Source organism: Camelus bactrianus, chromosome 15 (assembly GCF_048773025.1).
Source record: "Camelus bactrianus isolate YW-2024 breed Bactrian camel chromosome 15, ASM4877302v1, whole genome shotgun sequence".
In the NCBI taxonomy this organism is placed as follows: domain Eukaryota; kingdom Metazoa; phylum Chordata; class Mammalia; order Artiodactyla; family Camelidae; genus Camelus; species Camelus bactrianus.
The window spans coordinates 35,872,180-35,894,963 of NC_133553.1; the positions used below are offsets into that span (position 1 = coordinate 35,872,180).

The following is a 22,784-nucleotide window of genomic DNA, read 5'->3' on the forward strand; positions in this document are numbered from 1 at the left end:
TTGATAGTAGAGCATACTCTTAAATAGAAATTTTACTGTTTTCTTTCTTGTAATAGGACACTCTGTTCCTGCAGTTTTGCAGAGTACATTTCATGCCCAGGCCTGTGAAGAGCTTTTTAAACATTTGTGTATCAGTGGAACCCCAAAGATACGGTTACATACTGGTCTTTTACTTGTTCAACTCTGTGGTGGTGAAAGATGGTGGGGCCAGTTTCTTTCTAATGTTCTTCAGGAATTGTACAATTCAGAGCAGCTTCTCATCTTTCCACAGGATAGGTAGGTCAGAAAATACTGGAGTAATTTGTTACTATGAGTTATACTTCTCATAGTCAAAGTTTTGATTTGGAAATCTTGTTTATGTGGATATTGAGTGTGGGAAATGAAGCATGTCTTTTCAGAGTTTGGGGAATGCCCAGTGAGGGGAATATTGAAGAAGATTCTGTATCATATATAACTACACTACATTCTTTAGCTTCCTGACTGAATCTGTGGAGTTTATAGACCTGTGTTTAGAAGTATTTCCTATCAGATCATGTTACTTTATGTGTCAAAGGTATTTTTTTGAGGTTAAAATTTTCTCTACCTGATTTCTTGTGGATTAAGTTAGAAAATAAAACTAATAGCTGAGAAACAGCTGATTTTAACATCATAGTTCCAAATATAAATCTTGCTGAGAATCAGAGTTCAATAGGTATTCTGTGAGAATTGTTCCACATACAGATGTATTTTTGATGTATTTGTAGTAGAGGGTGAGCTCTGCATCCTTAAAGCCCCTCTCAAATCTTAAGAATCAAATATTCTAACATTCTATAATTTTTAAGATGAACAATTAAATGGATTCTTACTGGTTATTTTATTTATTTATCTTTTTTTTTTTTTTAAGGGTCTTCATGTTACTTTCCTGCATTGGTCAAAGGTCACTTAGTAATAGTGGAGTATTAGAAAGCTTACTTAACCTGTTGGATAATTTACTGTCACCTCTCCAGCCACAGTTACCCATGCATAGCAGGACAGAAGGTATTATTAAAAGTAGCAATCTTTAGTAAAAACATAGGATTCCTATAAATACTGCTTTTACGAAATGGCTGATCTGAAATATTTATTTCAGTGTTCATTTTGCTGCACATTTTGTTGTTATTTTTATGATGTAGACTTTTTAGAATGACCAGCCTTCATGTGATTGACTACAGTATGGGGTTATTGTTTTTTAAATGTGTTTCATCATGTGAATTTTGAACTTGGAAATTGTGATATGTTGTTTCTATACTATCATAATTAAAATTAAACTCATGTTTAAATTTAAGGCAGTGTTGCTGTTCTTATCATTGATAATGAGCTTCATTTGAACAATAAAATAATTATTGAAATAAAAACTTTAAAACGTGGTTTAAAACTATGTAAATTATAAATTGAGAGTTAAAATTTTTATGTCAGGCACCTGTAAGTCTAAGAGTAGGTGTCTTATATCTTGTTTTCTAGTTTATAAGTTATTATCTGTTGGATTCAAGCTATACTTAAGACTCTGTTTTTGTTCCATGAAGTGTTTGTCAGATCTTTCATTTGATTCAATGTGTTACTCAATTTGTAGGCATAGGTTTCAGTTTTGAGGTTTATTATAAATAAATATTAGTGTTTATAATTATATCATGTGTTTTGGATTTATAAAATGTCTTAATTTTATTAATATTTTATCAGACTTCATTAGTACTCTTAAAGTCACTGGATTACTTTTTCCCTTTTATTTCTGTATAGGAGTACTAGATATTCCCATGATCAGTTGGGTTGTTATGCTGGTGTCCAGGTTGCTGGATTATGTGGCAACTGTAGAAGATGAAGCAGCATCTGCAAAGAAACCTTTGAATGGTAAAGACAGAGAGAGGTTTCTGACAGGTATCAGAAGTTTATAATAATCTTTTGGTGGGGATTTTGAGTGACTGTGAAGTTTTCCCCTAACTTGCTTTGTCCTGGAGATTTCAGCTGTATGTAAAATGTTAGTTAACTTTACCAGGAATAACAGACATATAAGTGAAGTTTACGAAAAGGAAATCTGTGAAGAGTAATTGTAGTTTTATGTTATTTAGTATAGTGTATCATTCCATTTACCATTATAGAATATAGTTCTACTAATGAATTACAAATGACTTTTATGCTTAGATACAGAAATTACCTGATTTTTGTGAGTTGTAATCTTTCTCCAGAAGTTTGAGTCACAGAAAATTTTTTATATTAAAGGAAATCAGACTGCAAGACAAATTATTTTCTTCCCTTCTTCCAAGTTAACAAGACTTTTAAGAAATACCTACATTTAATATGTAAATACAGACAAAAGGTGCCATAAAATTAGGAGTTTTAAACATTGTTAGGATTCTAGTATTGAAAAAGATCCCTTGAGATGTTTTATTGATGCACATTATGTTTGAAAATAGGGTGGAGAATTCTTTTTATGTACAGAAAGTTTGTCTTACATATATTTAGTTTTTAAATGCTGTATGTGTCTGAGTCAGTTCAGTCAGTTACAGGATATATAGATAAGACATTAAATACAACTACCTGTGAAGTTGGACTATAACAGTACATTGTATGGGAGGTCTTAGTTTTTATTTACAGCATTCATGCATTATGCAAACACATTGGTGGAAGACATATTTTTAGGGTTTGAAGAATTTGAACTGGCTTGACAAAAGGGTAGTAGAGAATAGAAAAAGATGTCATTAGGTTAAGACGTGAAAAAAACATTGAGGATGGGTCAAGTGTGGGAGGGATTAAGCCTGCACTGAATGGGAGAATGGCGAGTAAGGAATAGTCTGGACACATTCCAAAATGAGACTAAGTTGAGCTACACAGCATGGTTTTTGAACTATTCAGCCTTATTTATGCAATCATTAAATCAGATTATTGAGTATCCCTTTTTTTGGTCCCTGCACAGAAGTATGTGAGTTTGGCATAGGTAACAGTGGGCATTTTCTTGTTGTTACAGTGGAGTGACATTATCAAAGCTGTGTTGTACAAAGATTATACAGTTGTGGAGAAAGAAGGAAAGATTGGAGGCAGAGAAGTCACGTAGGGTCTAGGTTAGCCTTTCTAGTGTCACATCTTCTTAGCAATTTGTTTACAATGAGTTCCTTAATTTTTAATAAAACTGTTTTGTCATGATTGACACATTTATCATTTTGTGTTTTCTGGCTATGAATAGTACATTAAAATCACATTTAACATAATTTTTAATACAACCTTTTTTGCCCTATAGGTAACCAGTGGAGTTTTATTAACAATAATCTGCACACCCAGAACATAAATAGGTCTTCCAAAGGCAGCAGTAGCCTTGATAGATTATATTCCAGAAAAATAAGAAAGCAGCTAGTTCATCATAAACAGGTAATTTTTGATATTTTTTGTTTGTTTTAGTATTTGAGACATTGTATGAGATGGACTTGCCATCAGACCTTACGTATGACATTAATGAACTACTTAGGGAAATTATTTAACACTTTTGACAGACTTTCCTTATTTGTAAGATGGCAAAAATATGTAGTTTACAAATTTTAGGTGATGTCCTTTTAACTGTCTCTACCTCTTCACATCTTTGTTACTACCATTCTAAGTGAGGCCATCATTTGCCTGTTGAAAGGCCTATCTGCATTTGTTCTTTGTCAGTCCGGTCCATTTTTCATGCTACCCCTAGAGAGTTCTTTTTAGATACAAACCTGATCATATCTCTCCTTCTCTAAATTGTTAGTGGCTTCCAATTGACATTTAGATAATGGTCAAACTCCTTAACATGGCTTTAGCATGTCTATTATCTGCCCAACTAACTTTCAGTTTTGAATTTTGATCTGTCTATTGAATTTGAGTTCCTGGACCATCCATTTCAGTTTTTTCATTTAGCATGTTCTGATCTCCTCTCTACCCCATACCTTTCAATTTACTCTTTAGCTTGGATAATCTAACTTACTTTTCAGACATTAGTTCATATTCACTTCCTCAAAAAGGCATTCCCTGGTTTCTAAATTAGTATCCCATAAAATATGTTCCCCATTTATCCTATATTCTCGAATAGTTTAGGGAGAAAATGTCTTTGTACAGCAGGAACTAAGATTGCTGTTTCAAAATAAGTTAAAAATTACATTTTCTCTTGGTTATAATTGTTGTATATGTTAATTGTAATTTTGGAACAGTTTTCTGAAAATACTGATTTGCATTAGTTCTCACATTGACATGACTGACGTATGTTGATTATTTAATACATGTGCGTGCTGGTTTTAAATTAGGATACATTTTTCTTCATATATAGAGATAATAGCCATGTGGATATCTCTTTATATTAGTTCTTTTTTTCCTGATAACAAAAATATATAGCAGCAGTAGAAATTTAGGAAATACTCTTAAAAAGTAGATTTATTAACTTCTTAACTAAATAATTCAGTTATAATTATGACTATAATGTTCTAGTGACTTTCTGTTTTGAGTAATGTTCCTTGTAATGAATATATGGGAAAGTGGTCATTTAACATATTTTTAGATCTTTTTAGCAGAATTTTTTTTTTTATCTCCCTTTTGGTGTATTTGTTCATCTCAGCCTACTAGTGGTTACGAGGGGTAGGGATGGGGCAGAATAGGGAGGAGGATGGACAGCATGAGGGAACTGTGTGGTGGTGGAACTGTTTAGTATAAACTATAGTGTGGATACCTGAACCAACAAAAGTGTAGAATTCTATAGAACTCGTATACTTAAACACAGACGCAGACACAAATGAGTACAAGTGAAACTGGAGAAATCTGAAAAATTTTGGTCAATTCTAACAATGTCATTACTGTGTTATATTATGCTATTGTTTTGCAAAATGTTATCTTTGGAGGAAGTTGAGTGAAGCGTACAAGAGATCTCTGCATTATTTCTTACAACTGCAAATGAATTTACAGTTATCTCAATAAAATTTTTCATAAAAACCATAAACATACCAAAAAATACTACTCTTGAAGGAGATTCCCATAAAAGCAAAGCTAAGAATATTGTGCAATAGAAGTATTTTCACCAAGTATTTAAAAATAATTCTTTTCCTCCATTTAAAAAGTATGTCCATCAGTCAGTCTCATTAGTGGCTTACATAAAAGTCTTCCAGTTTTGTCTCTTCTCCCAGGGCTAAGAAACTAATTCTCAGTTATAACTGAGAGAGATCTTTTAGTTGGGATTTGGAAATGATTTTTTAAAAATCAGCAATGCAGTTAAAACTAATTTTTCAAGGAAATACTTATTACATTAGTTTTACATGTGGATTCGGTGAGGAGTACAGTAATTTACTTTCTTATTTTTTACATTGTTAACTCTAAGATCTTTTTTTTTTTTTTTTTTTTTTTAAAGCAACTTAACTTACTAAAAGCAAAACAGAAGGCTTTGGTAGAACAGATGGAAAAAGAAAAAATACAAAGTAACAAAGGATCATCATATAAACTTCTGGTAGAGCAGGCAAAATTAAAGCAAGCTACGTCAAAGGTAAGATCTGTACTTTTTAATGTAATTATATTATAAAAGTCACTCTCCCTTTTAGTATTTTAAATTATTTGAGAAGTTTCCTGGTCATTATTAAAGCTGCTTAAATATATGTTATTCTCCTTATCAAGAGAAAAATCTGTTCTAAATACTTTCTTTTTTTTTTGGATAGGTAGCTTTTAACTCAAAGAAATAAATGATAAATGTGGACTTAAAATATTTTCTGGTGTATTCCCTTTAAAGTGTATTGTGTTCCAGTAAATTGAAGATAAAAGGACTCAGGAAATACATAGTTTTCCTAGTGTGTCTTTTCTAAGTGAAAATTAAGTCAACGATTTGTAGACAAAATTTTTAAAAAGACTTTTTTTTAATTTGGGGGAGATAAAACATATGTAGCAACCAAGTTTATGTATTGTGTTTCTATAAGTATGACAGTATAGTTATTCCATCAGATTTTAAAATAATACTTTATACCTTAGGTTTCTTTACCATTCATCTTTTATGAATTATGTTTAGGATGTTTTGGTAATGTTCATTTAAGATGTTATATTTGACCTTTCTATAGAATTTCACCTTTCTGAAACTCTGTTATGTATCTGGTACCTTACTCTAAAATATGACACATGGTATATTGGTTAGTATAGTTTTTAGTAATTTTATTGTTTGAAGCTTATGGTTTGCCTTAAAAATTTCGTTCTTTAGAATTTGTAAGTTTTCTGAGTGAATATTTTGATTCCATAAGTAAATCTGTACTGAAAGAATTTTCATTCAATAAACATTGATTTAAATATCGTGAATTTTTGTGACAGCACTTTAAGGATTTAATTCGGTTACGTCGGACAGCAGAATGGTCCCGTTCTAATTTAGACACAGAAGTTACAACAACAAAAGAAAGTCCAGAGATAGAACCACTTCCATTTACCCTGGCCCATGAACGTTGTATTTCAGTTGTCCAGAAACTTGTCCTGTTTCTCCTCTCCATGGATTTTACATGCCATGCAGATCTCTTACTATTTGTTTGTAAGGTAAGTAAATTAATAAGCATAATTTATAATTATAAACTTAAAGGGTAAGAAAAGTAATTAAGAAAAAAATACAGTTTTTAATTGATTTTTAAGAGAAATAAAAGTGCTTTCATTGGTTTTCCTTTTATGCCATTTAGTTTTTTTTTTTTTTTAATGTGCCTTGAAAGATTTTAAAATATTTTGTCAGTTATTTCTCAGAAGACCTGATGTATGATTTTAATCCTGTTAAAACTAGATTAATGTAGATTTGAAATGTCAGTAATACAGGTATATCTATCTACCCTTTTTCTATTAATTAAAATTGGAAATACACAAATAATGATCAAATTATAGCAGTGAAGGGTGTATTAGTGCCTGGAAGGCTTTCCTGTAGCATATTCATTGTTTACAGAAATTATTTTAAACTATTCAACCCACATTTTTAACCAGATTTTAATATTTGATCCATGAAATTATATTTCTTTTGCATTCCATGTCAGACAATCATTTTGACATCAAAAGTATATCTCATTGAAAACTACTACTCTAACTCTTAATTTTTGGAGAAAACTTATGTAATTGCTATTTATAGCATATGATTTTGTGAAATGTATTGCAGGTTCTTGCACGTATTGCGAATGCCACGAGGCCAACTATACATCTGTGTGAGATTGTGAATGAACCCCAGCTGGAAAGACTGCTATTACTTCTGGTTGGAACTGACTTCAATAGAGGAGATATATCTTGGGGCGGTGCTTGGGCTCAATATTCCTTAACTTGTATGATACAGGATATTTTAGCAGGTTTGTTAGGATTTATTTTTAATAGGATATGTCAAAATTAGCTTGCCTCTGCTTGACAAAATAATCTTAAATGGAAACTATGACCTCAAAAGTATGAAATGTTTCTTTCATGTTATAGCAGTAGCAACCAGTTAGGGTTATTTTGTATTTAATTATGTTGACAGTTGAGTTAAATCCAAGTGTTTTATGGAGGAGCTGAGTTGTTAAAGTGCAGGAATATTGGAGGTAGTAGGCTTCCTCATTAATACCAGCAGTGGGCTGCTTCCTGGTTTTTTATGTGGACTTGAGGAAGGTGCTCCCTGTTCCTCAGTTTCTTTGTCTGTAAAATAGTACCTTCCTTATGAAGTTATTTTGTTGAATAAGTGAGTTAATATATGTAAAGTGAATATAATAACTCCTTGTTTATATTTTACATTTTGTATTTTCTGCTAGTCACTTGTCCTTAGCATTTGATGATGATACAGTGTGTCCTAGCATGGATAGGTGGGGACTCATTTGCCTCAGAATTTTTATAGGTGATAGAGTACACTTGCTTTCATTCACTAAACTGGAGGAAAAAGTATGTTGTAATATGTTTTGGATGTCTGTTTATAAATTACTGAAGCAGTTATGATGTTCTTACCTACAGGAGAATTGCTGGCTCCAGTGGCTGCAGAAGCCATGGAGGAAGCAACAGTGAGCGATGATGTAGGTGCAACAGCTGGCGACTCTGATGACTCCCTTCAGCAGTCTTCAGTTCAGTTGCTGGAAACTATAGATGAACCTTTGACACATGATATAACAGGTACATTCTTTGAATCATGTTTTACTTAAAATATCCTTAGATCTTTCTAAGAAAAATGAAAATTATATTTCAAAATTAAAAATATTAATGAAGTATAAAATTAAGTTTTATATTAGATCTTTAGCCTTACTAACCATATCAGTTATTTTCCTGATAAATATGTTTTGCTTTGATTTTCTGAATGCTTATAATAAAATGGTATCCTTTCATAGTGTCCAGGTTATTTTGATATGATCTGTTTTAGCTGTTAAAGAAATTACAACCTAGAAAATAGTTAAAGATACACAGTGATGAAGATAGCAAGATTCAAGGCTCTTGTTTTATTTTCTTTCCTTGTTTTCTGCCTTTTCAAAACTATAATTTGTATCTTAGCATGCACAGTCCTTTGTGGTGTACTCTCAGGTTTTCAAGACTGTTTTAGTTATTATATTATTAGTTACTTATATGTTGCAGATGCTGTGGTCATTTCAACCATCTGTGTTTCTTAATCTTAGAGTCCCTCATGATTTTAGCCCTTCTACCTGATAGTCCCTTTATCTGGAATAGACTTTCTTCTCTTATTTGCATGATGAACTCCTTATCTAAGATTCACATAGAGCATGCCCTCCTGCAAGGAACTTTTTCCTTTACCACCAGCAATGTTGGAGGCTCCCATCGGTGCTGCCTACATTCTTGATTGTCTCTGATAGCACTTACCATGTTGTAGTTGGTTTGATTTCTGTAGTCTATCCTCACCTCTGAAGCTCTGTTAATTTATTGGAGGGTAGAAATTTATTAATCTTCATATACTGAAAACCTAATACAGGCTGGCATTTTCTCTGCATTCTATAAATATATGTTGAATAAAAGAGGGTAGGAAGGGAAGAAAAATAAGGATTGTAAGGAATAGAAGGCTAGTTAAGAATTTAGAGTCATCTGAGAGCAAATTAATTTCTAATTCATAATAGAAAAACAAGATGAATAGCAGTTTTAAAACTTAAATCTTTGCTTTTCACTTTATTACTGGGTATCATTTCTTTAATTACTGGATGTAATATATTAAATTATGTATTGGAGGGAATAAAATGAATAATATTGTCCATCCTAGAAATGATTAATGATTATTTGTAATAGCAAAGTTTATGCCATTTGATTCAATAAAGATAGTACTGTGGTCTTTTTTCCCTAGGAGATCAGGTGTTATTGCACGGGTGTTTTTAATTGTGTGTTATAGAATGGTATATTTACATACTTACTAATGTTTAATTGTCAAGTATAAAAATTTAGAGATTTTTATATCAGTAGGAACATATGTTATACATAAGTAAAGTAACTTTTTCTGTAATTAAAAGCAATATATTGGTTAAATTTTATGTTATATACTCCCCCAAAAAGAAATCACTTTTAATTATTTGAAGGTGCACCTCCTCTTTCTTCATTGGAAAAAGATAAAGAAATTGATCTTGAGCTACTTCAGGATCTAATGGAAGTTGACATTGATCCTTTAGATATTGATTTGGAAAAGGATCCTCTTGCAGCCAAAGTTTTTAAGGTATGATACTCTAAAGAATTCTTTGCAATTGAAATGTTTCATGTTATACTTTTGATTTATTAGTTACGTAAAAGAGGAAAATATACATCTAATGTAGCCCATTATTCAGTTTACTCAAAGTTAAATTGCTATAGGTACGCTAGTAGACTAATACTAGTGAACAGTATAAGGACAACTTATACCATTTTATTAATACAGCCACTAACATCTCATATGTTAATAAGAACCACTAACAAGCATGGGAAGTATAGTTATGGACTCAACATTTCAAGCAGCATTTTAGTTCATCCAAGTTAAGTTCATTGCAGAGTCTATTTTGTTAGCTGTAGCTTTTTCTAAAGGAGATACATCTCCTTTATTTTGATTCATTTTGTGTGTAGGAGATTTTATTAAAGATGTTAGTTATCTCTCAGATTCTAATAAATAAGATGTTTTTAGATTTTGGGATATAATGGAGAGACTATTACTGAACCATCCCTATAGATCATTAAGATTGTAAGTATGTTTTAGAAATTGAAAGGGTGAGGAGAATATTTATTTTGTAGCCCTATTTGAGTTTAGGTAAAGTAAACAATATGTCACTCTTCCTGAAGAGGCAAAAATAAACCACAGTTTTTTCCTATTTTTTTAAGCCAATAAGCAGTACATGGTATGACTATTGGGGTGCTGATTATGGCACCTACAATTACAATCCTTACATTGGAGGCCTTGGAATTCCTGTAGCAAAGCCACCAGCAAATACAGAGAAGAATGGATCACAGACAGTTAGTGTTTCAGTGTCTCAAGGTAAGTGTGTGTTCATATTTTAAGGCATAAGCTACTCTTAAAACAAGTCCTAAATTTATGCATGTTTTGTCTGTTGAGAATTTGAGCCTCTGTGTATGTGGAGAGGGTTGAATGTTACGGAGGTGCCATGAGAGTGACTGACATTCAGAGCTTTACGTTGCTCAGTGTGGAAGAACTTCTGTTAATGGTCCATCTTTTGTTTCTCAAAATAACACCTTGCAAAATACATTTGCGAGTTGTGTGGGTTTGCTAGTGGTTTTAATTAATTGTACTTTCTTTTGTTTTTATTGTTAATATCAAATTTATATTTTACTTGCAAACAGAATGAAATCATGTTGAGTATTGTTTTTGCACTCTTCTAGTCACAACAAGTATATTACTTTTTTTTTTATAAATCTTTCTGTAAATTTTGAAACAATAGTACATTTACCAAAAAGTTGCAAGTATAATGCAGAGAACATTTGTTATCGTGACCCATTTGGGAATAAGTTGCCAATCTGATGTTTTTTTGTTTTGTTTGTTTTACAAACCAAGACATTTCTTGTATATAAACACATCAGGAAGCACATTTCATCTAAATCAGGAAATTAACCCATTCAGGTTTCAGCAGTTGTATCTAAATAAAAATGTCCTTTATGCAGAAGCATCCAGTACAGAAACATGCATTGCATTTACAGTTGACCCTTGAACAAGGTTGGGGTGAGGGTGCCCACCTCCACACAGTTGAAAACCTGTGCTTAACTTTACAGTTGGCCCTCCCTATCTGAGATTCTTGCATCCATGCATTTAGCCAACTAAGGATTGTATACTGCGTATTTATTTTAAAAAGTCCACATATAAGTATATACATGCAGTTAAAACTGCTGTTTAAGGATCAGCTGTAGGTGTCGTATCTCTTCAGTCTCACTCAGCCTGCCACAGTTTGTCAGAGGTAACTTTTGTGACCTTGATGCTTTTAAAGATTGTAAGACAGTTATTTTGTAGAATGTCCCTCTGTTTGGGTTTGTATGCTGTTTCCTCATGATTAGATTTTGGTCATGCATCTTTCACAGAACTATCACGGAAGTATTATGTTCAGGCTTTCTTATTGCATCCTATTAGGTGGCTCATGATTTTAAATTTGGACCACTGCTGATGCTTTTAAGTTTATTTAATTCATAAAGGAGATGTCTGCCAGTCTTCTCCATTGTAAAATTACTCTTTTCCCCTTTGTAAAAAAATTGGGGAATTGGGGTGGCAGAGCAATAACTTGGAAACTATTCCTTTTTTAAAAATTTACTATTTATCTAGTTTTGAATAGACCAGTGATTTCCTGTTTTATTCAGTGGGTTATAGTTTGTTGTTATTATTCTTTATTTGTTTTTATTGAAGTAGAATATAGGAAACATAAAATTTACTATTTTAGCCATTTTTAAGTGTATAGTTCCATGGCATTAAGTGTATTCACAGTGTTGTCATTATTTATTTTGATGTTCAAATTGTCCCTGATTTGACCAGTGATAACTCTTTTAAGCTGGTCTCTTCCTTTTTGGCATACCTCATCTTTGAGCAGTTCTTCATTTTCTGGCACAATAGGATGCCCCAGGCTCATCATTTACATGCCCTTTCCCAGACTGGAAATTAGCCACTTGATGAAGGAAAAAAATATTTCAAAAACTTTCATTGGAGAGATGTGATTAAGGATTCAAGATTGGCGTACTAGATATAGTTAGTGCTAAGTTTTGGTTGTTTCTATGCCCTCTTGATGGACACATCTAGGGAGTGTGTATACACATTTGTGTTTATATTTATTTCTCTATCTATTTATTTCTCTAAAATGCCATGAGTTCACATTGATAATCAGTTCTTTTAACTGTAATCTAACTCCAAAGACTTCAGTTTAGTTTTCTCATTTTCCGTATTTCTCTTTTCTCTAACAGTGAGGTTCTCATTATTCTTAATTTGTTTGCTTCTATCTTCATTGCTTCACTTATTTGCTCCACCTCTCTCTGTACATCCACTCTCCCATCTCAGCCTCCCTTGCACAGATGCTGTTACCTGCTGTGGCTCTGATACCCCATGCCAGATCGTTCCAATGTGAGGACACACTCCTTACCCTGTTTTGAGTTCCAATGGCAACATGTTATTTTAGGAAGTAGGCCTTGAATAATAATTATTAAATAGCTTGTTTTTTTTTTCCTTTTAATTGCTTTTGGTAGCCTTAGATGCTCGCCTAGAAGTTGGACTCGAACAACAAGCAGAACTTATGTTGAAAATGATGTCTACCCTGGAAGCGGATTCCATTTTACAGGCATTGACAAATACATCTCCTACATGTAAGCAAAAGTCACTATTTTTAGAATGTTACAGTGAATAATTTATCTCTTCATTATTTGCAGGTGCACTCAGAAAGGATAGATTTTTAAATTCCATGTTTGATGGGTATCTGAGGGGGCTGTGCATGTGCGTGCATACATGTGTGTGTGTGTGTGTGTCTCACCTCTCCCTTGCTAAGTTAGTAGCAAGTTGAGAAATAAGACAAAGGATTAATGAATTAGGAGAGTAGAGGGGGAGCAAAATATCTACATGTAGTGGTTTTTAATTCAGTTGGAAAACCTGAGTCATGTTTTTGTTATTGTGGTGTTGTGAAGTTAATGAAATTCCTGGCAAAGCCTGCATAGGTAGCTGCCTGGGAGTTTGTTGCATTATATCCAAATTTATGATAAAGTGGGTTTTTAATAGTAACATCTTTATCATCCTTGAAGTCTAGGACCTAGATAAGGACGACAGCTAAATGGGCCTACTTGAACTGCAGAATTGAGAGGATTTACTACAGCAAAAGAAGGAAAACTTTTTATAGTTTTTCTGGGGCTGTGCAGTATGTGTTGCAACTATACATTCTGACTTTGTAGCAGGAAAGCAACTGTAGACAATGTATGCCTAAATGAATAGGTATGGCTATTAAAGAAACTGTGTCACAGAATCTGGTGGCCTGCCACATTTGGCCACTAGGACATGGTTTGCTGACCCGTGATGTAATGCTAGACTTGGGCAGACCCCCTTCTATCAGGTGAGTGCAGTTAAGATTACAGCCTGTCTGTCTTAAGATAGGCATGTTGCTGAGAAGATGGTGATGTTTTCATTTTTCTTAGGCCAGTGAATTGCTTTGCTTTCTCTGGGTCATGGTAGTGAGTAAAGATGTAGAGATACTGGCTGGCACCTAGGAAGCACATCATGTCCTTCTTCTGTGAAGAAGAATTCACAACCCATTTCAATAGAGAAATTTGGGGTTTTAGGTCTTTCTGTGTTAAACTAAATTGTTTTGATTTGCAATCCTCATTTATTTCTTGCCTTAGGAAGTATGGGAAAAAAGGAGAAAAACAGAAGGATTGGTCTAGTGTTTTGCTTCTCAGTATTTTCTCTCTTTTGATTATTTTCCTGTGCAGAACTGTGTGCTGTTTTAATATAAAAACTTTATAAATATATGAAAAACTAGAGTCCCTTTATTTCTCTGTTCCCCTTGAATATATATGCATTTAGTTAGGTTTGGTGTGTGACTTGGCATCAGAATTTTTTAACGCTTCCCTGTAATTTTAGTGCACCAACAGGGTTGAGAATGAGTGGATTAGAGTCTAGATTATTCTAAAGCTGCCTTCTCAAGTATTAGGCAAGAGTCTTCTTTCTTTCTCTCTACCCCCTAACCCCTTATTAATTAGGAAGAAGTTGAAAATAAAAATTACTAGAGAATAAGGTTCTTTTCTCTTGATGGACAAATCCTGTGAATTTGGGAGCGTCTCTTTTTGGTGATTATCTTTTTAACTTTCATACGTAATGTTGTAAAAACAAGTTTTCAGATAAACAATTTTAAGGAATGCAATTTTAATTTTTTTTAAAAAAGATCTTCACTTACCTATACATATTGATAGCTAGTTAACATTTCTCCTGATACTTCGTGTATAAAATCATAATTGTGTTTAATTTTCAGTATCACAGTCTCCCACTGGAACAGATGATTCACTTCTAGGGGGTTTACAAGCAGCGAACCAATCCAACCAGCTTATTATACAGTTATCATCTGTCCCAATGTTAAATGTTTGTTTCAACAAACTTTTTTCCATGCTTCAAGTCCATCATGTTCAGGTATGACTTCAGGAGAAATGCTGTATTTTTAGACATTAATACCAGCCTAGTAAAAGATGAAAATAACGGGGATCATTCTCAACCAGACAGGGATGATTTCTTTGTGATACTCAGATGAAAAAATACCGGAGATACTCTGATTAACCACAGCGCCTCAGTGATAGGTCATTTTGTAATTTTTATTATTTTAAGCTTTTACTGCTTTGGTTCCAACTATGTATTACACATACCTGTATTTAAAGACTTGAATCACCTCTTTTAATTAGTAAAACATTTGTATTAGGTAAATTATAAATTTTAATATAGTTAAAATTTGTTTGATCTAGAGTTTTAAGATGTTTTTGCTTGTCTACTGAATTGACATAATAACCAGGAAAAGTATTTAATAGAAAAATAATTTACTCATGAGGATGCATACAAAAGATTTTTGTTTAAATGATATTTCATAATATAATAGGTACTTTTTTTTCTGTCAATTTTCATTCTTTTTCAGTTGGAATCCCTTCTCCAGTTGTGGCTCACATTGAGTCTGAATTCTAGTTCATCTGGAAACAAAGAAAATGGAGCAGACATTTTTTTATACAATGCTAATCGAATACCTGTCATTTCATTAAATCAAGGTAAGATTTATTATTGACATAACATAAGTAATAAGCTGGAAAGGTAATGATTATGTTAATAATACCTAATCTTTGTCATTAGGGTAATAATGTTTTAGTGAAAAAAACCTATTTTAATATACTGACATAATAATTATCAGGAAGGAGGACAGAAAACTCTTAGTCTTTGATCTGTATTATCTTATATCTGTGTGCAACACAGACAAAATCTACAATGTTCTGTTAATCTTTACATTTTATTTTCCTCAAGTATTTTCTTATTCATATTCACTGTTTTGTTGGAACTGGTATTTCTTATAATTGTGAAATAGCTTCTAGGGCATTGGTAAATTGGAGAAAGATGTCAATTTTTGTATAAATTGTGTTCATTTTTTTTTTTTCTTGGCAAATACAGGAATGTGGGAATAGTGGGACTAGGATAATACCCTTCAATAGGAATAGAACTAGCCTTCAGTTCTAGCTACAGGAATCTATTTAAAGAAGAATAAAAGTCATTTTTTTCCTGGTGTTTTCTCTAGAGATACACAGGATGCCTGGCTTTCACATGGCCTGTCTGTCATCCTTAGTGACAGCCATACCTGGCTCATGGTCCCACTTACATCTGCATTGACTCAGCAAGAGCCGGCCCTACTTTAATTATTAGGTTTTTATCTGTTTCACTGTATTAATAATAATAGTAATAATTATCATTGTAGATTTTGCTCTGATCGTGTTTTTTAACTTTGTTATTGTGAAAATCATTAAGCATAAACAAGAGTGACTAGAAGGGTAATAAATTATTCCTTAGTATAAGATATTTGGCCAGTATTCAAATTTCTAATTGGCTAAACTGTTACAACATTTGTTTATATGAAATAGAATCCATGTAGGGTCTACACATTTTAGTTAATTATGATTCTTAATCCCTCTATATATAGATTCCCTCCATGTCTTTTTTTTAAATCTCCTTGCAATGTTATTTGTCAAAGAAGTTTGCTTGTCTTCAGGATGCCCAGGGTCCCAATTTTTAGTGATTGTGTTCCTATGATATCCTCTCTATTTCCTGTATTTTTTTAAATTTTTATTTTAAAAAATTTTTAAATTTTTTATTGACGTACAGTCAATTACGATGTGTTGACCTCTGTTGAACAGCACAATGTCCTAGTCATGCATATAAATACATATATTTGTTTTCATATCTATTTCCTGTAAATTGGAAGTTAGCCCTAGAGCTTAATCTGACTTGAGGCTTTTTTTTTTTTAAGGCAGTTTCATGGGTTGTGTCTCTTTTTATGTTGTTAATAGGCACTAATGATTAATGCCTAGACTTATTAACAATTCATAGAAAGTTTCAAAATGAAGATAATCTAATTCGTCTATTACTTCTTTATTATCTAAAAAACTTCCATAAAGAGAAACTTCCTTTCATATGCTATCATGTTATCCTCTGGAGACTTTTTATGTAACAGGCAGGAAAAATGCTAGAAATACTTGGGGTTTTAAAGTGAAAATTTAAAATGAATTGGTTCATAAGTAGCCTGCAATTATAACCACTTAGTTTCTTTAATAAATACCTGTATAAGTTCATGATTTTAAAATATTTCTCATATTTCTGTTACAGTCATGCTTATTGTGCTATATGTGGCCAATAAGGTGCTTCTTTAGGTTTTATTGGTTTTGTTTTTTGTGAAATACACAACTATGTCTTTGTTAGATTTTAGTGTGATAGATGCTTCAGGCTCTGTATTTCCTGCCTGAGATCTGGAATCAACCATATATACACAGTGTTTTAAGAGTACAATCTGGGCACTGTTTTGTGTTTGTGTATTTTTAATAACTTTTTTGGCTTCTTTACCTGCCATGTGTGCTTCTTATCTAGACATTGCAAGTGAGTTAGTTATTGTTTTTTAGTTCATGCTTGTGTTGGGAAGTTGTATTGGTTTTGAATGGTCTACCCATCCCTGTCTTTCCAATATGCCCTGTTATTTTTAATTCTTGGTTTTGCAGAATGTGAAGATTTTTAGTAAAACACAAATTGTGTTTAGGTGGAAATGCCTGTACTTTGGAAAGGACAACAAATTTATAGTGATGACATGTTATTTTATTTGTCACAGGGTGAGCCTTAGACAGTAAAATGTTGTTGATGGTTAGTGCATTGGTTATATTTAATGGGGAACTTTTTATTTGTATATTTCGAGGACACTAGGTAGTGAGTTGATTTTTAAAAAGTAATATCATGTTTTAAAATTCATTATTTTTCTTTTTAATTCTTAGTAAACATTTGCTTTTTCTGGGTAAAAATGTTTCCCCTTTTCCTTTTCCACATAGCGTCGATAACTAGCTTTCTCACGGTGTTAGCGTGGTATCCCAATACTTTGCTCCGGACGTGGTGCCTTGTGCTTCATAGTCTAACACTCATGACAAACATGCAGCTTAATCGTAAGTTCAAACATTTATTCCTTTAAATCTATTTATTCCTTTAATTCTCTGACATATACTTTATTACCCTTGATAGCAGATTCTTAAAGAAGATTTTTCCAAGAAGTGATATAGTTGTGAAGATGATTAAATTCCTTATTTTAATATGTCTTTTCTGAATTTGTTCTTAATGTATCTTACCGTTTGTGCTTCTTTACTTTTATAATATAGATACTTTCATATCTCTACAAATACAAGTTCAAATTACCTTCTAAAAATGTACTAGTTGTTAAAGTAAAATTGATTAGTTTTAGAGTACAAAGTCAAGTGTTTAATGTTAGTCTGTGTCTTGTGTTGGCTGTTTATTCTTTTAAAAGTACCGTTGCACTTAAAAATGGTTTGTTCATTATAATATTCATGAACATATAAGACTAGATTCCTCAGTTTGTATTTTTCACCTCTAAGACATATATTCACTAAACATAATTGCTACTTCTCAGATTGTAAAGTCCCATTATGTTTCCTGCTTTCCTTATCCCACACCCTTATTTCCCATTTAAGTTAAGATGGTAAAATAATTTCTGAACCTTCTTAGAAAGGAAGTTTTAGTGCCTTCTGTGGCTTTCAGTATCTCACAGTCACAAAGATAGTCTCCTACATTATCTTCTGTAATGCTTACTGGTTTTGCTTTTCAGGTCTAGATTTTATTTGACATTCTTGAGGTTGTTGGAAGGTAGGGATCAAAGTTCATATTAGAGAGCAAGGACTAGCCGCTTGTGAATTGAAATCTTTATTGAATCTGTAGGTTATGACAGCAGTGGGTGGATTTCATTCCCATCTTTTTGGGTTGAATTTCATTGACTAGAAAGCATCGTCACGATGACGAAGATATTAAATTGAATCACTGCTTAGCATCAAAATGGAATTGCATTTTTTTCATTTGAAATATATTTTCCAAATATGGGACCTAAAACATCACCATGTGACACTGAAGATAGATTTGACTCAAAGATATTTTGTTCAGTTCAGGAAACGGATGTGTTATCTGTATATCAATTAACAGTATACAGCATTTATATAGCTGACATGCAAAAATGAATATGTTTTGCCTCAGTTTATCTTCTGAAGCTTGTTAAAATTTACCTGAGAAGTCAATCTCTATTTCTGGAATGGAGAAATAATTACTAAGAATAGGCTTACCAAAAGGACCATGAGCATTTAGTTATTTCTTTTCTATTGACCGTATGCTGAATAAGATGTGCATTAAATTGGGTATTTTTTACAGTCTGATTAGGAGAGGGGCATGAGATCTGTGGTAGATGAAAATAGAGAATGAGTCCCACTCAGTACAGTAGAGATTCAGACCCTTTTAATCAGCTGTAACTTCCAGGAATATGTGAGTTTTACTTGAAACTAAAAGATGTTTTAAATACTGCATTTCCATTGATTCAGGGCCTATTTGTTGAGAACTTTTTTTTTTTTTTTTTTTTTTTTTAATATTTTATAGCTGGCTCCAGCAGTGCCATTGGAAATCAGGAGAGTACTGCTCATCTGCTGGTTTCGGATCCAAACTTGATTCATGTTTTAGTGAAGTTTCTTTCTGGCACCAGTCCACATGGAACAAATCAACACAGTCCACAGGTAATAAGACTTTCTGAAAATCCATAATAGGCCCAGATTATAGAATCAGCATACTTGAAAGAAAAACTTTTAAGTGTACCTAAATACATAAAATTTTATGTATCAATGTAATAAAATGTTTTGAATTATTTGTAATATTAATAACAATACTGAAATTGAATTATAGCAGGTAGTAAGTTTTTGCTTGCATTTTTATTGGATTATTGTGTAGGGATATATTTTTGGCATTAATTTTGTATAATTTAATAAACATTTTAAATAAATACTTACCTGAATGTCAGAGAAGCATTTCAAAAATTGGGTAATTAAAAATAATTTTTAAAATAATATATTATGTTTAATGATCTCTTGTCAAGATTGACAAGTCACCTAACTTAATCGTTTATGATATTAAATGTTCTATTTAACAAAAAACAGAAAGTTGACATGGATGGATCTAAAGGATATTATACTAAGTGAAACAAGATGGAGAAAGACAAATACCATATGAGTTCACTTTTATGTGGAATCTAAAAAACATGACAAATGAACAAACATAAAACTGAAACAGAATCACAGATACAGTAATGGGGGTAGGAGTTGTAGAGGGGATGAGAGAAATTGGTGAGGTAGAGTAAGAGGTACAAATTTCTGAGCACAAAATAAATGAGTCACCAGTGTGAAATGTACACTGTGGAGCATATAGTCAATAATAATGCAATTTCTTTGTTGACAGATGATAACTAAACTTACTGTGGTAAGCATTTTGAAATGTATAGAACTATCAAATCACTGTGTTGTATATCAGGAACTAGCACAGTGTTGTAGGTGAATTATACTTCAGAAACAAACAGATTCACAAAAAAAGAGATCACATTTGTGGTTACCAGAGGCAGGCAGGGGGTCAGTGAATTGAACAAAGGTAGCTAGAAGGAAAAACTTGCAGTAATAAGACAAGTAAGTACTAGGGATGTAGTGTACACCATGGTAAATATAATGAACATTCCTTTATGTTATGGATGAAAGTTGTTAAGAGAATAAATCTTGAGTGGTCTCATTAGAAGAAAAAATTTTTTTTCTCTTATTTTATATCTACATGAGATGATAGATGTTCACTAAAATTACTGTGGTAATCATTTCATGATGTATAAGAGTCAGATCATTATGGTGTACCCTTTAAACTTACTCAACCCTGATGTCAATTATATCTCGAAACTGAAAGGAAAAAAAGAAATACTGCTTTTGTTAGTTAAGAAAAAAAAGGGTGTATCAGAGCTTATAAGCATTTTTAGTCTAACTACAGATTTCTTTTATATTAATTCAAGTTTTTGTTATACTGTTTTAGACGAGATTGGGCACATTCAGGGTGGTATGGCTGTAGACTATATCATACTGTTTTAAAAGTATTTTTCCTTCAATATATTTCTTTTCACATAAAATATTTAGTGTTCATAGCAGCTATTTAATGGATGTTATTCAAGATTATCTTTCAAAGTTATCATCTTTTTTTTCTTAGCTATATGCTTATATTTATGCTAAGTCTAGGTACTGTTATAGTAGTTAGGGGATATAAGTAGTTAGCCTGTCTGAGTCTCTCTGCCTTTCTTGGAGCTTAAATTCTGTTGGATACATTTAGTCAGTACTCTTATACTGAATAGACTAATTTTTGTAGAGCATAGTAAAATAAAAGAGACAAGGTAAAGAATGAGAAAGAAGAAACTACTTGTAGTTAGATTGGGCCAGAGTTTTGATGGGGACAGAGGCATGTTATCAAGTGATTATTATACATAAAGATTGTGTGAATTTTGAATGTGAGGATTCCTGAAATCACTGATTCTAACTTCATTATTTTACATATGAGAAAATATGCATAATTTGCATTGCCTGCAATTATACAGCTAGTTAGCAGAGCGTGGGTGTCAGGGGGCATGCCACTGTATAAAATATTTTTTCCTCTCTTTTTTTCTTTAAAGGCTGAGTAAAAGTTATTGAGGATCAAGCTTTCCTCAGATATTTTGGTTTTATATAGGAAGTTTGGTTATTAATATGATTTGTATGCTGATTATTAGAAATTAAGTTTATCTAACTCTAAAATGGTTTTTAGAATTATATTGCATTTTATTTTTTCAAAGCTCCTTTAAGGTTTTATGATTATACTAAATTAGGATCAAATAAAATAATATGTAGGAGAACATTTCAAAACATACTTTAGGATACTTAGTGTGGTTCTCACTATCATTTTTTTCACTGATGAGACAGAAATTTGGGAAAGCAGTTTTTTATGAATTGGTACAGGTTTTAAGCTTTAGGGTTTTTTGTTTATACGGTGTTCTGTTTTTTGTTTTTCATTTACTTTATTTTTTGCTCTGCTGGTCATTAGAAGCATGACTTTTTGTGGATCATTTAACCCCTCTGAGTCTGAGTTCTTGTGTTTTGAAATGGGGTAATTAATAAAATTGTTTTCGAAAATCAATACATAAGTTCTTTGTACTTCTGAAAGCATTATGAAGATATTTCTCGTGTAATTCAGGTGAATCTTTTTCTGTATTAAGTTAAATGAACCTAATATAAGTTGTTCTAGACCATAATGAAAAAAATACTGATAATAAATCTATAATTTTCAATTTAAAATAATATATCAAGACTTAAAAATAAATTGGTTTTCCTGCTATCACTATTAATATTTTTGTTCTTCAAATGAGAAGTTACAACGGTATAGCTCTTGACTTAACACTTGATACTTTTTAAATGAATAATTGTGAGTGGGATCAGTAAGCAGTTTTCAACAGAACTTCATTTTTTTTCAGGTTGGGCCAACAGCTACGCAAGCTATGCAAGAATTTCTTACCCGATTACAAGTGCATCTTTCTTCAACATGTCCTCAGATATTCAGTGAATTTTTGCTCAAGCTAATTCATATACTTTCAACAGAAAGGTAAATTTCAGCCTGTACATATATTCCTGATGTAGAAGCAATCGGTAATCTTCCAAATAAATGTACCCTTATCACTTGCTGGAGGTTTATCTGGGGACAGATAAGCAGGAGGATAGTAGGGATTAAGAAGATAAGGTTTATTGATGTGTTTCTTGGTTGTTTTCATTTCATTTTGCTGTCCCATATCCTAAACTCTATTGTGAAAGGAATAATGGGTTCATAGATTAGTAATTATAAACCTTCTAGATGAAATTTACTTGAAGCTGTTTAAATTGTTCTAGAATACAGGTAGAGAATTAAAGTTACCAATGATTTTATTTGAAACTTACATTTGATCTAACTCTAACCGGAAAAGTTAGCTTAAAAAAGAAAATTAAATACTAATCTCATATAGAAATCTTAAATAAATTACTACCAAAATCAGGCACTAGGTTAAAAAGATTAAAATGTGACCGTGATGCATTGATGCTTGAAATGCATAGTTCAGTATGATATGATATATATCATATTAATGAATCATTTCATCATACTGTAAGACATTTTATAAAATCCAACATTACTTTCTGAGAAAATTTTTTAATGAAATATAAATAGTGTCATATTATTTAAAGTTATACAAAAAAACTATGATGAACAAAGCAAACTCCAGCATGTTTGATTATTTTAAAAATTTCCATTAATATCAAAAACAAGTTAA

At 32.1% G+C, this 22,784-nt stretch overlaps 1 protein-coding gene across 11 annotated transcripts in view; it reads left to right on the forward strand.

Moving 5' to 3' along the window:
- The window catches only part of BIRC6 (baculoviral IAP repeat containing 6), a 197,178-nt gene that overhangs the window by 81,203 nt on the left and 93,191 nt on the right, over window positions 1-22,784 (forward strand). For 10 of the 11 annotated variants that reach the window (XR_012511857.1, XM_074378695.1, XM_074378694.1 and 7 more), the window contains 16 exons: window positions 57-276; window positions 884-1,017; window positions 1,753-1,890; window positions 3,248-3,375; window positions 5,360-5,491; window positions 6,298-6,513; window positions 7,112-7,295; window positions 7,924-8,079; window positions 9,477-9,610; window positions 10,243-10,396; window positions 12,595-12,711; window positions 14,361-14,515; window positions 15,009-15,135; window positions 17,443-17,553; window positions 19,040-19,173; window positions 21,960-22,087. Coding sequence is in view for 10 of the 11 variants with exons in the window: in XM_074378695.1 (XP_074234796.1) it covers window positions 57-276; window positions 884-1,017; window positions 1,753-1,890; window positions 3,248-3,375; window positions 5,360-5,491; window positions 6,298-6,513; window positions 7,112-7,295; window positions 7,924-8,079; window positions 9,477-9,610; window positions 10,243-10,396; window positions 12,595-12,711; window positions 14,361-14,515; window positions 15,009-15,135; window positions 17,443-17,553; window positions 19,040-19,173; window positions 21,960-22,087 (2,368 nt within the window). In the remaining variant the exon portion in view is untranslated. The remainder of the gene's footprint in view (window positions 1-56; window positions 277-883; window positions 1,018-1,752; window positions 1,891-3,247; window positions 3,376-5,359; window positions 5,492-6,297; window positions 6,514-7,111; window positions 7,296-7,923; window positions 8,080-9,476; window positions 9,611-10,242; window positions 10,397-12,594; window positions 12,712-14,360; window positions 14,516-15,008; window positions 15,136-17,442; window positions 17,554-19,039; window positions 19,174-21,959; window positions 22,088-22,784) is intronic. The other variant, XM_074378697.1, reaches the window with a different exon arrangement.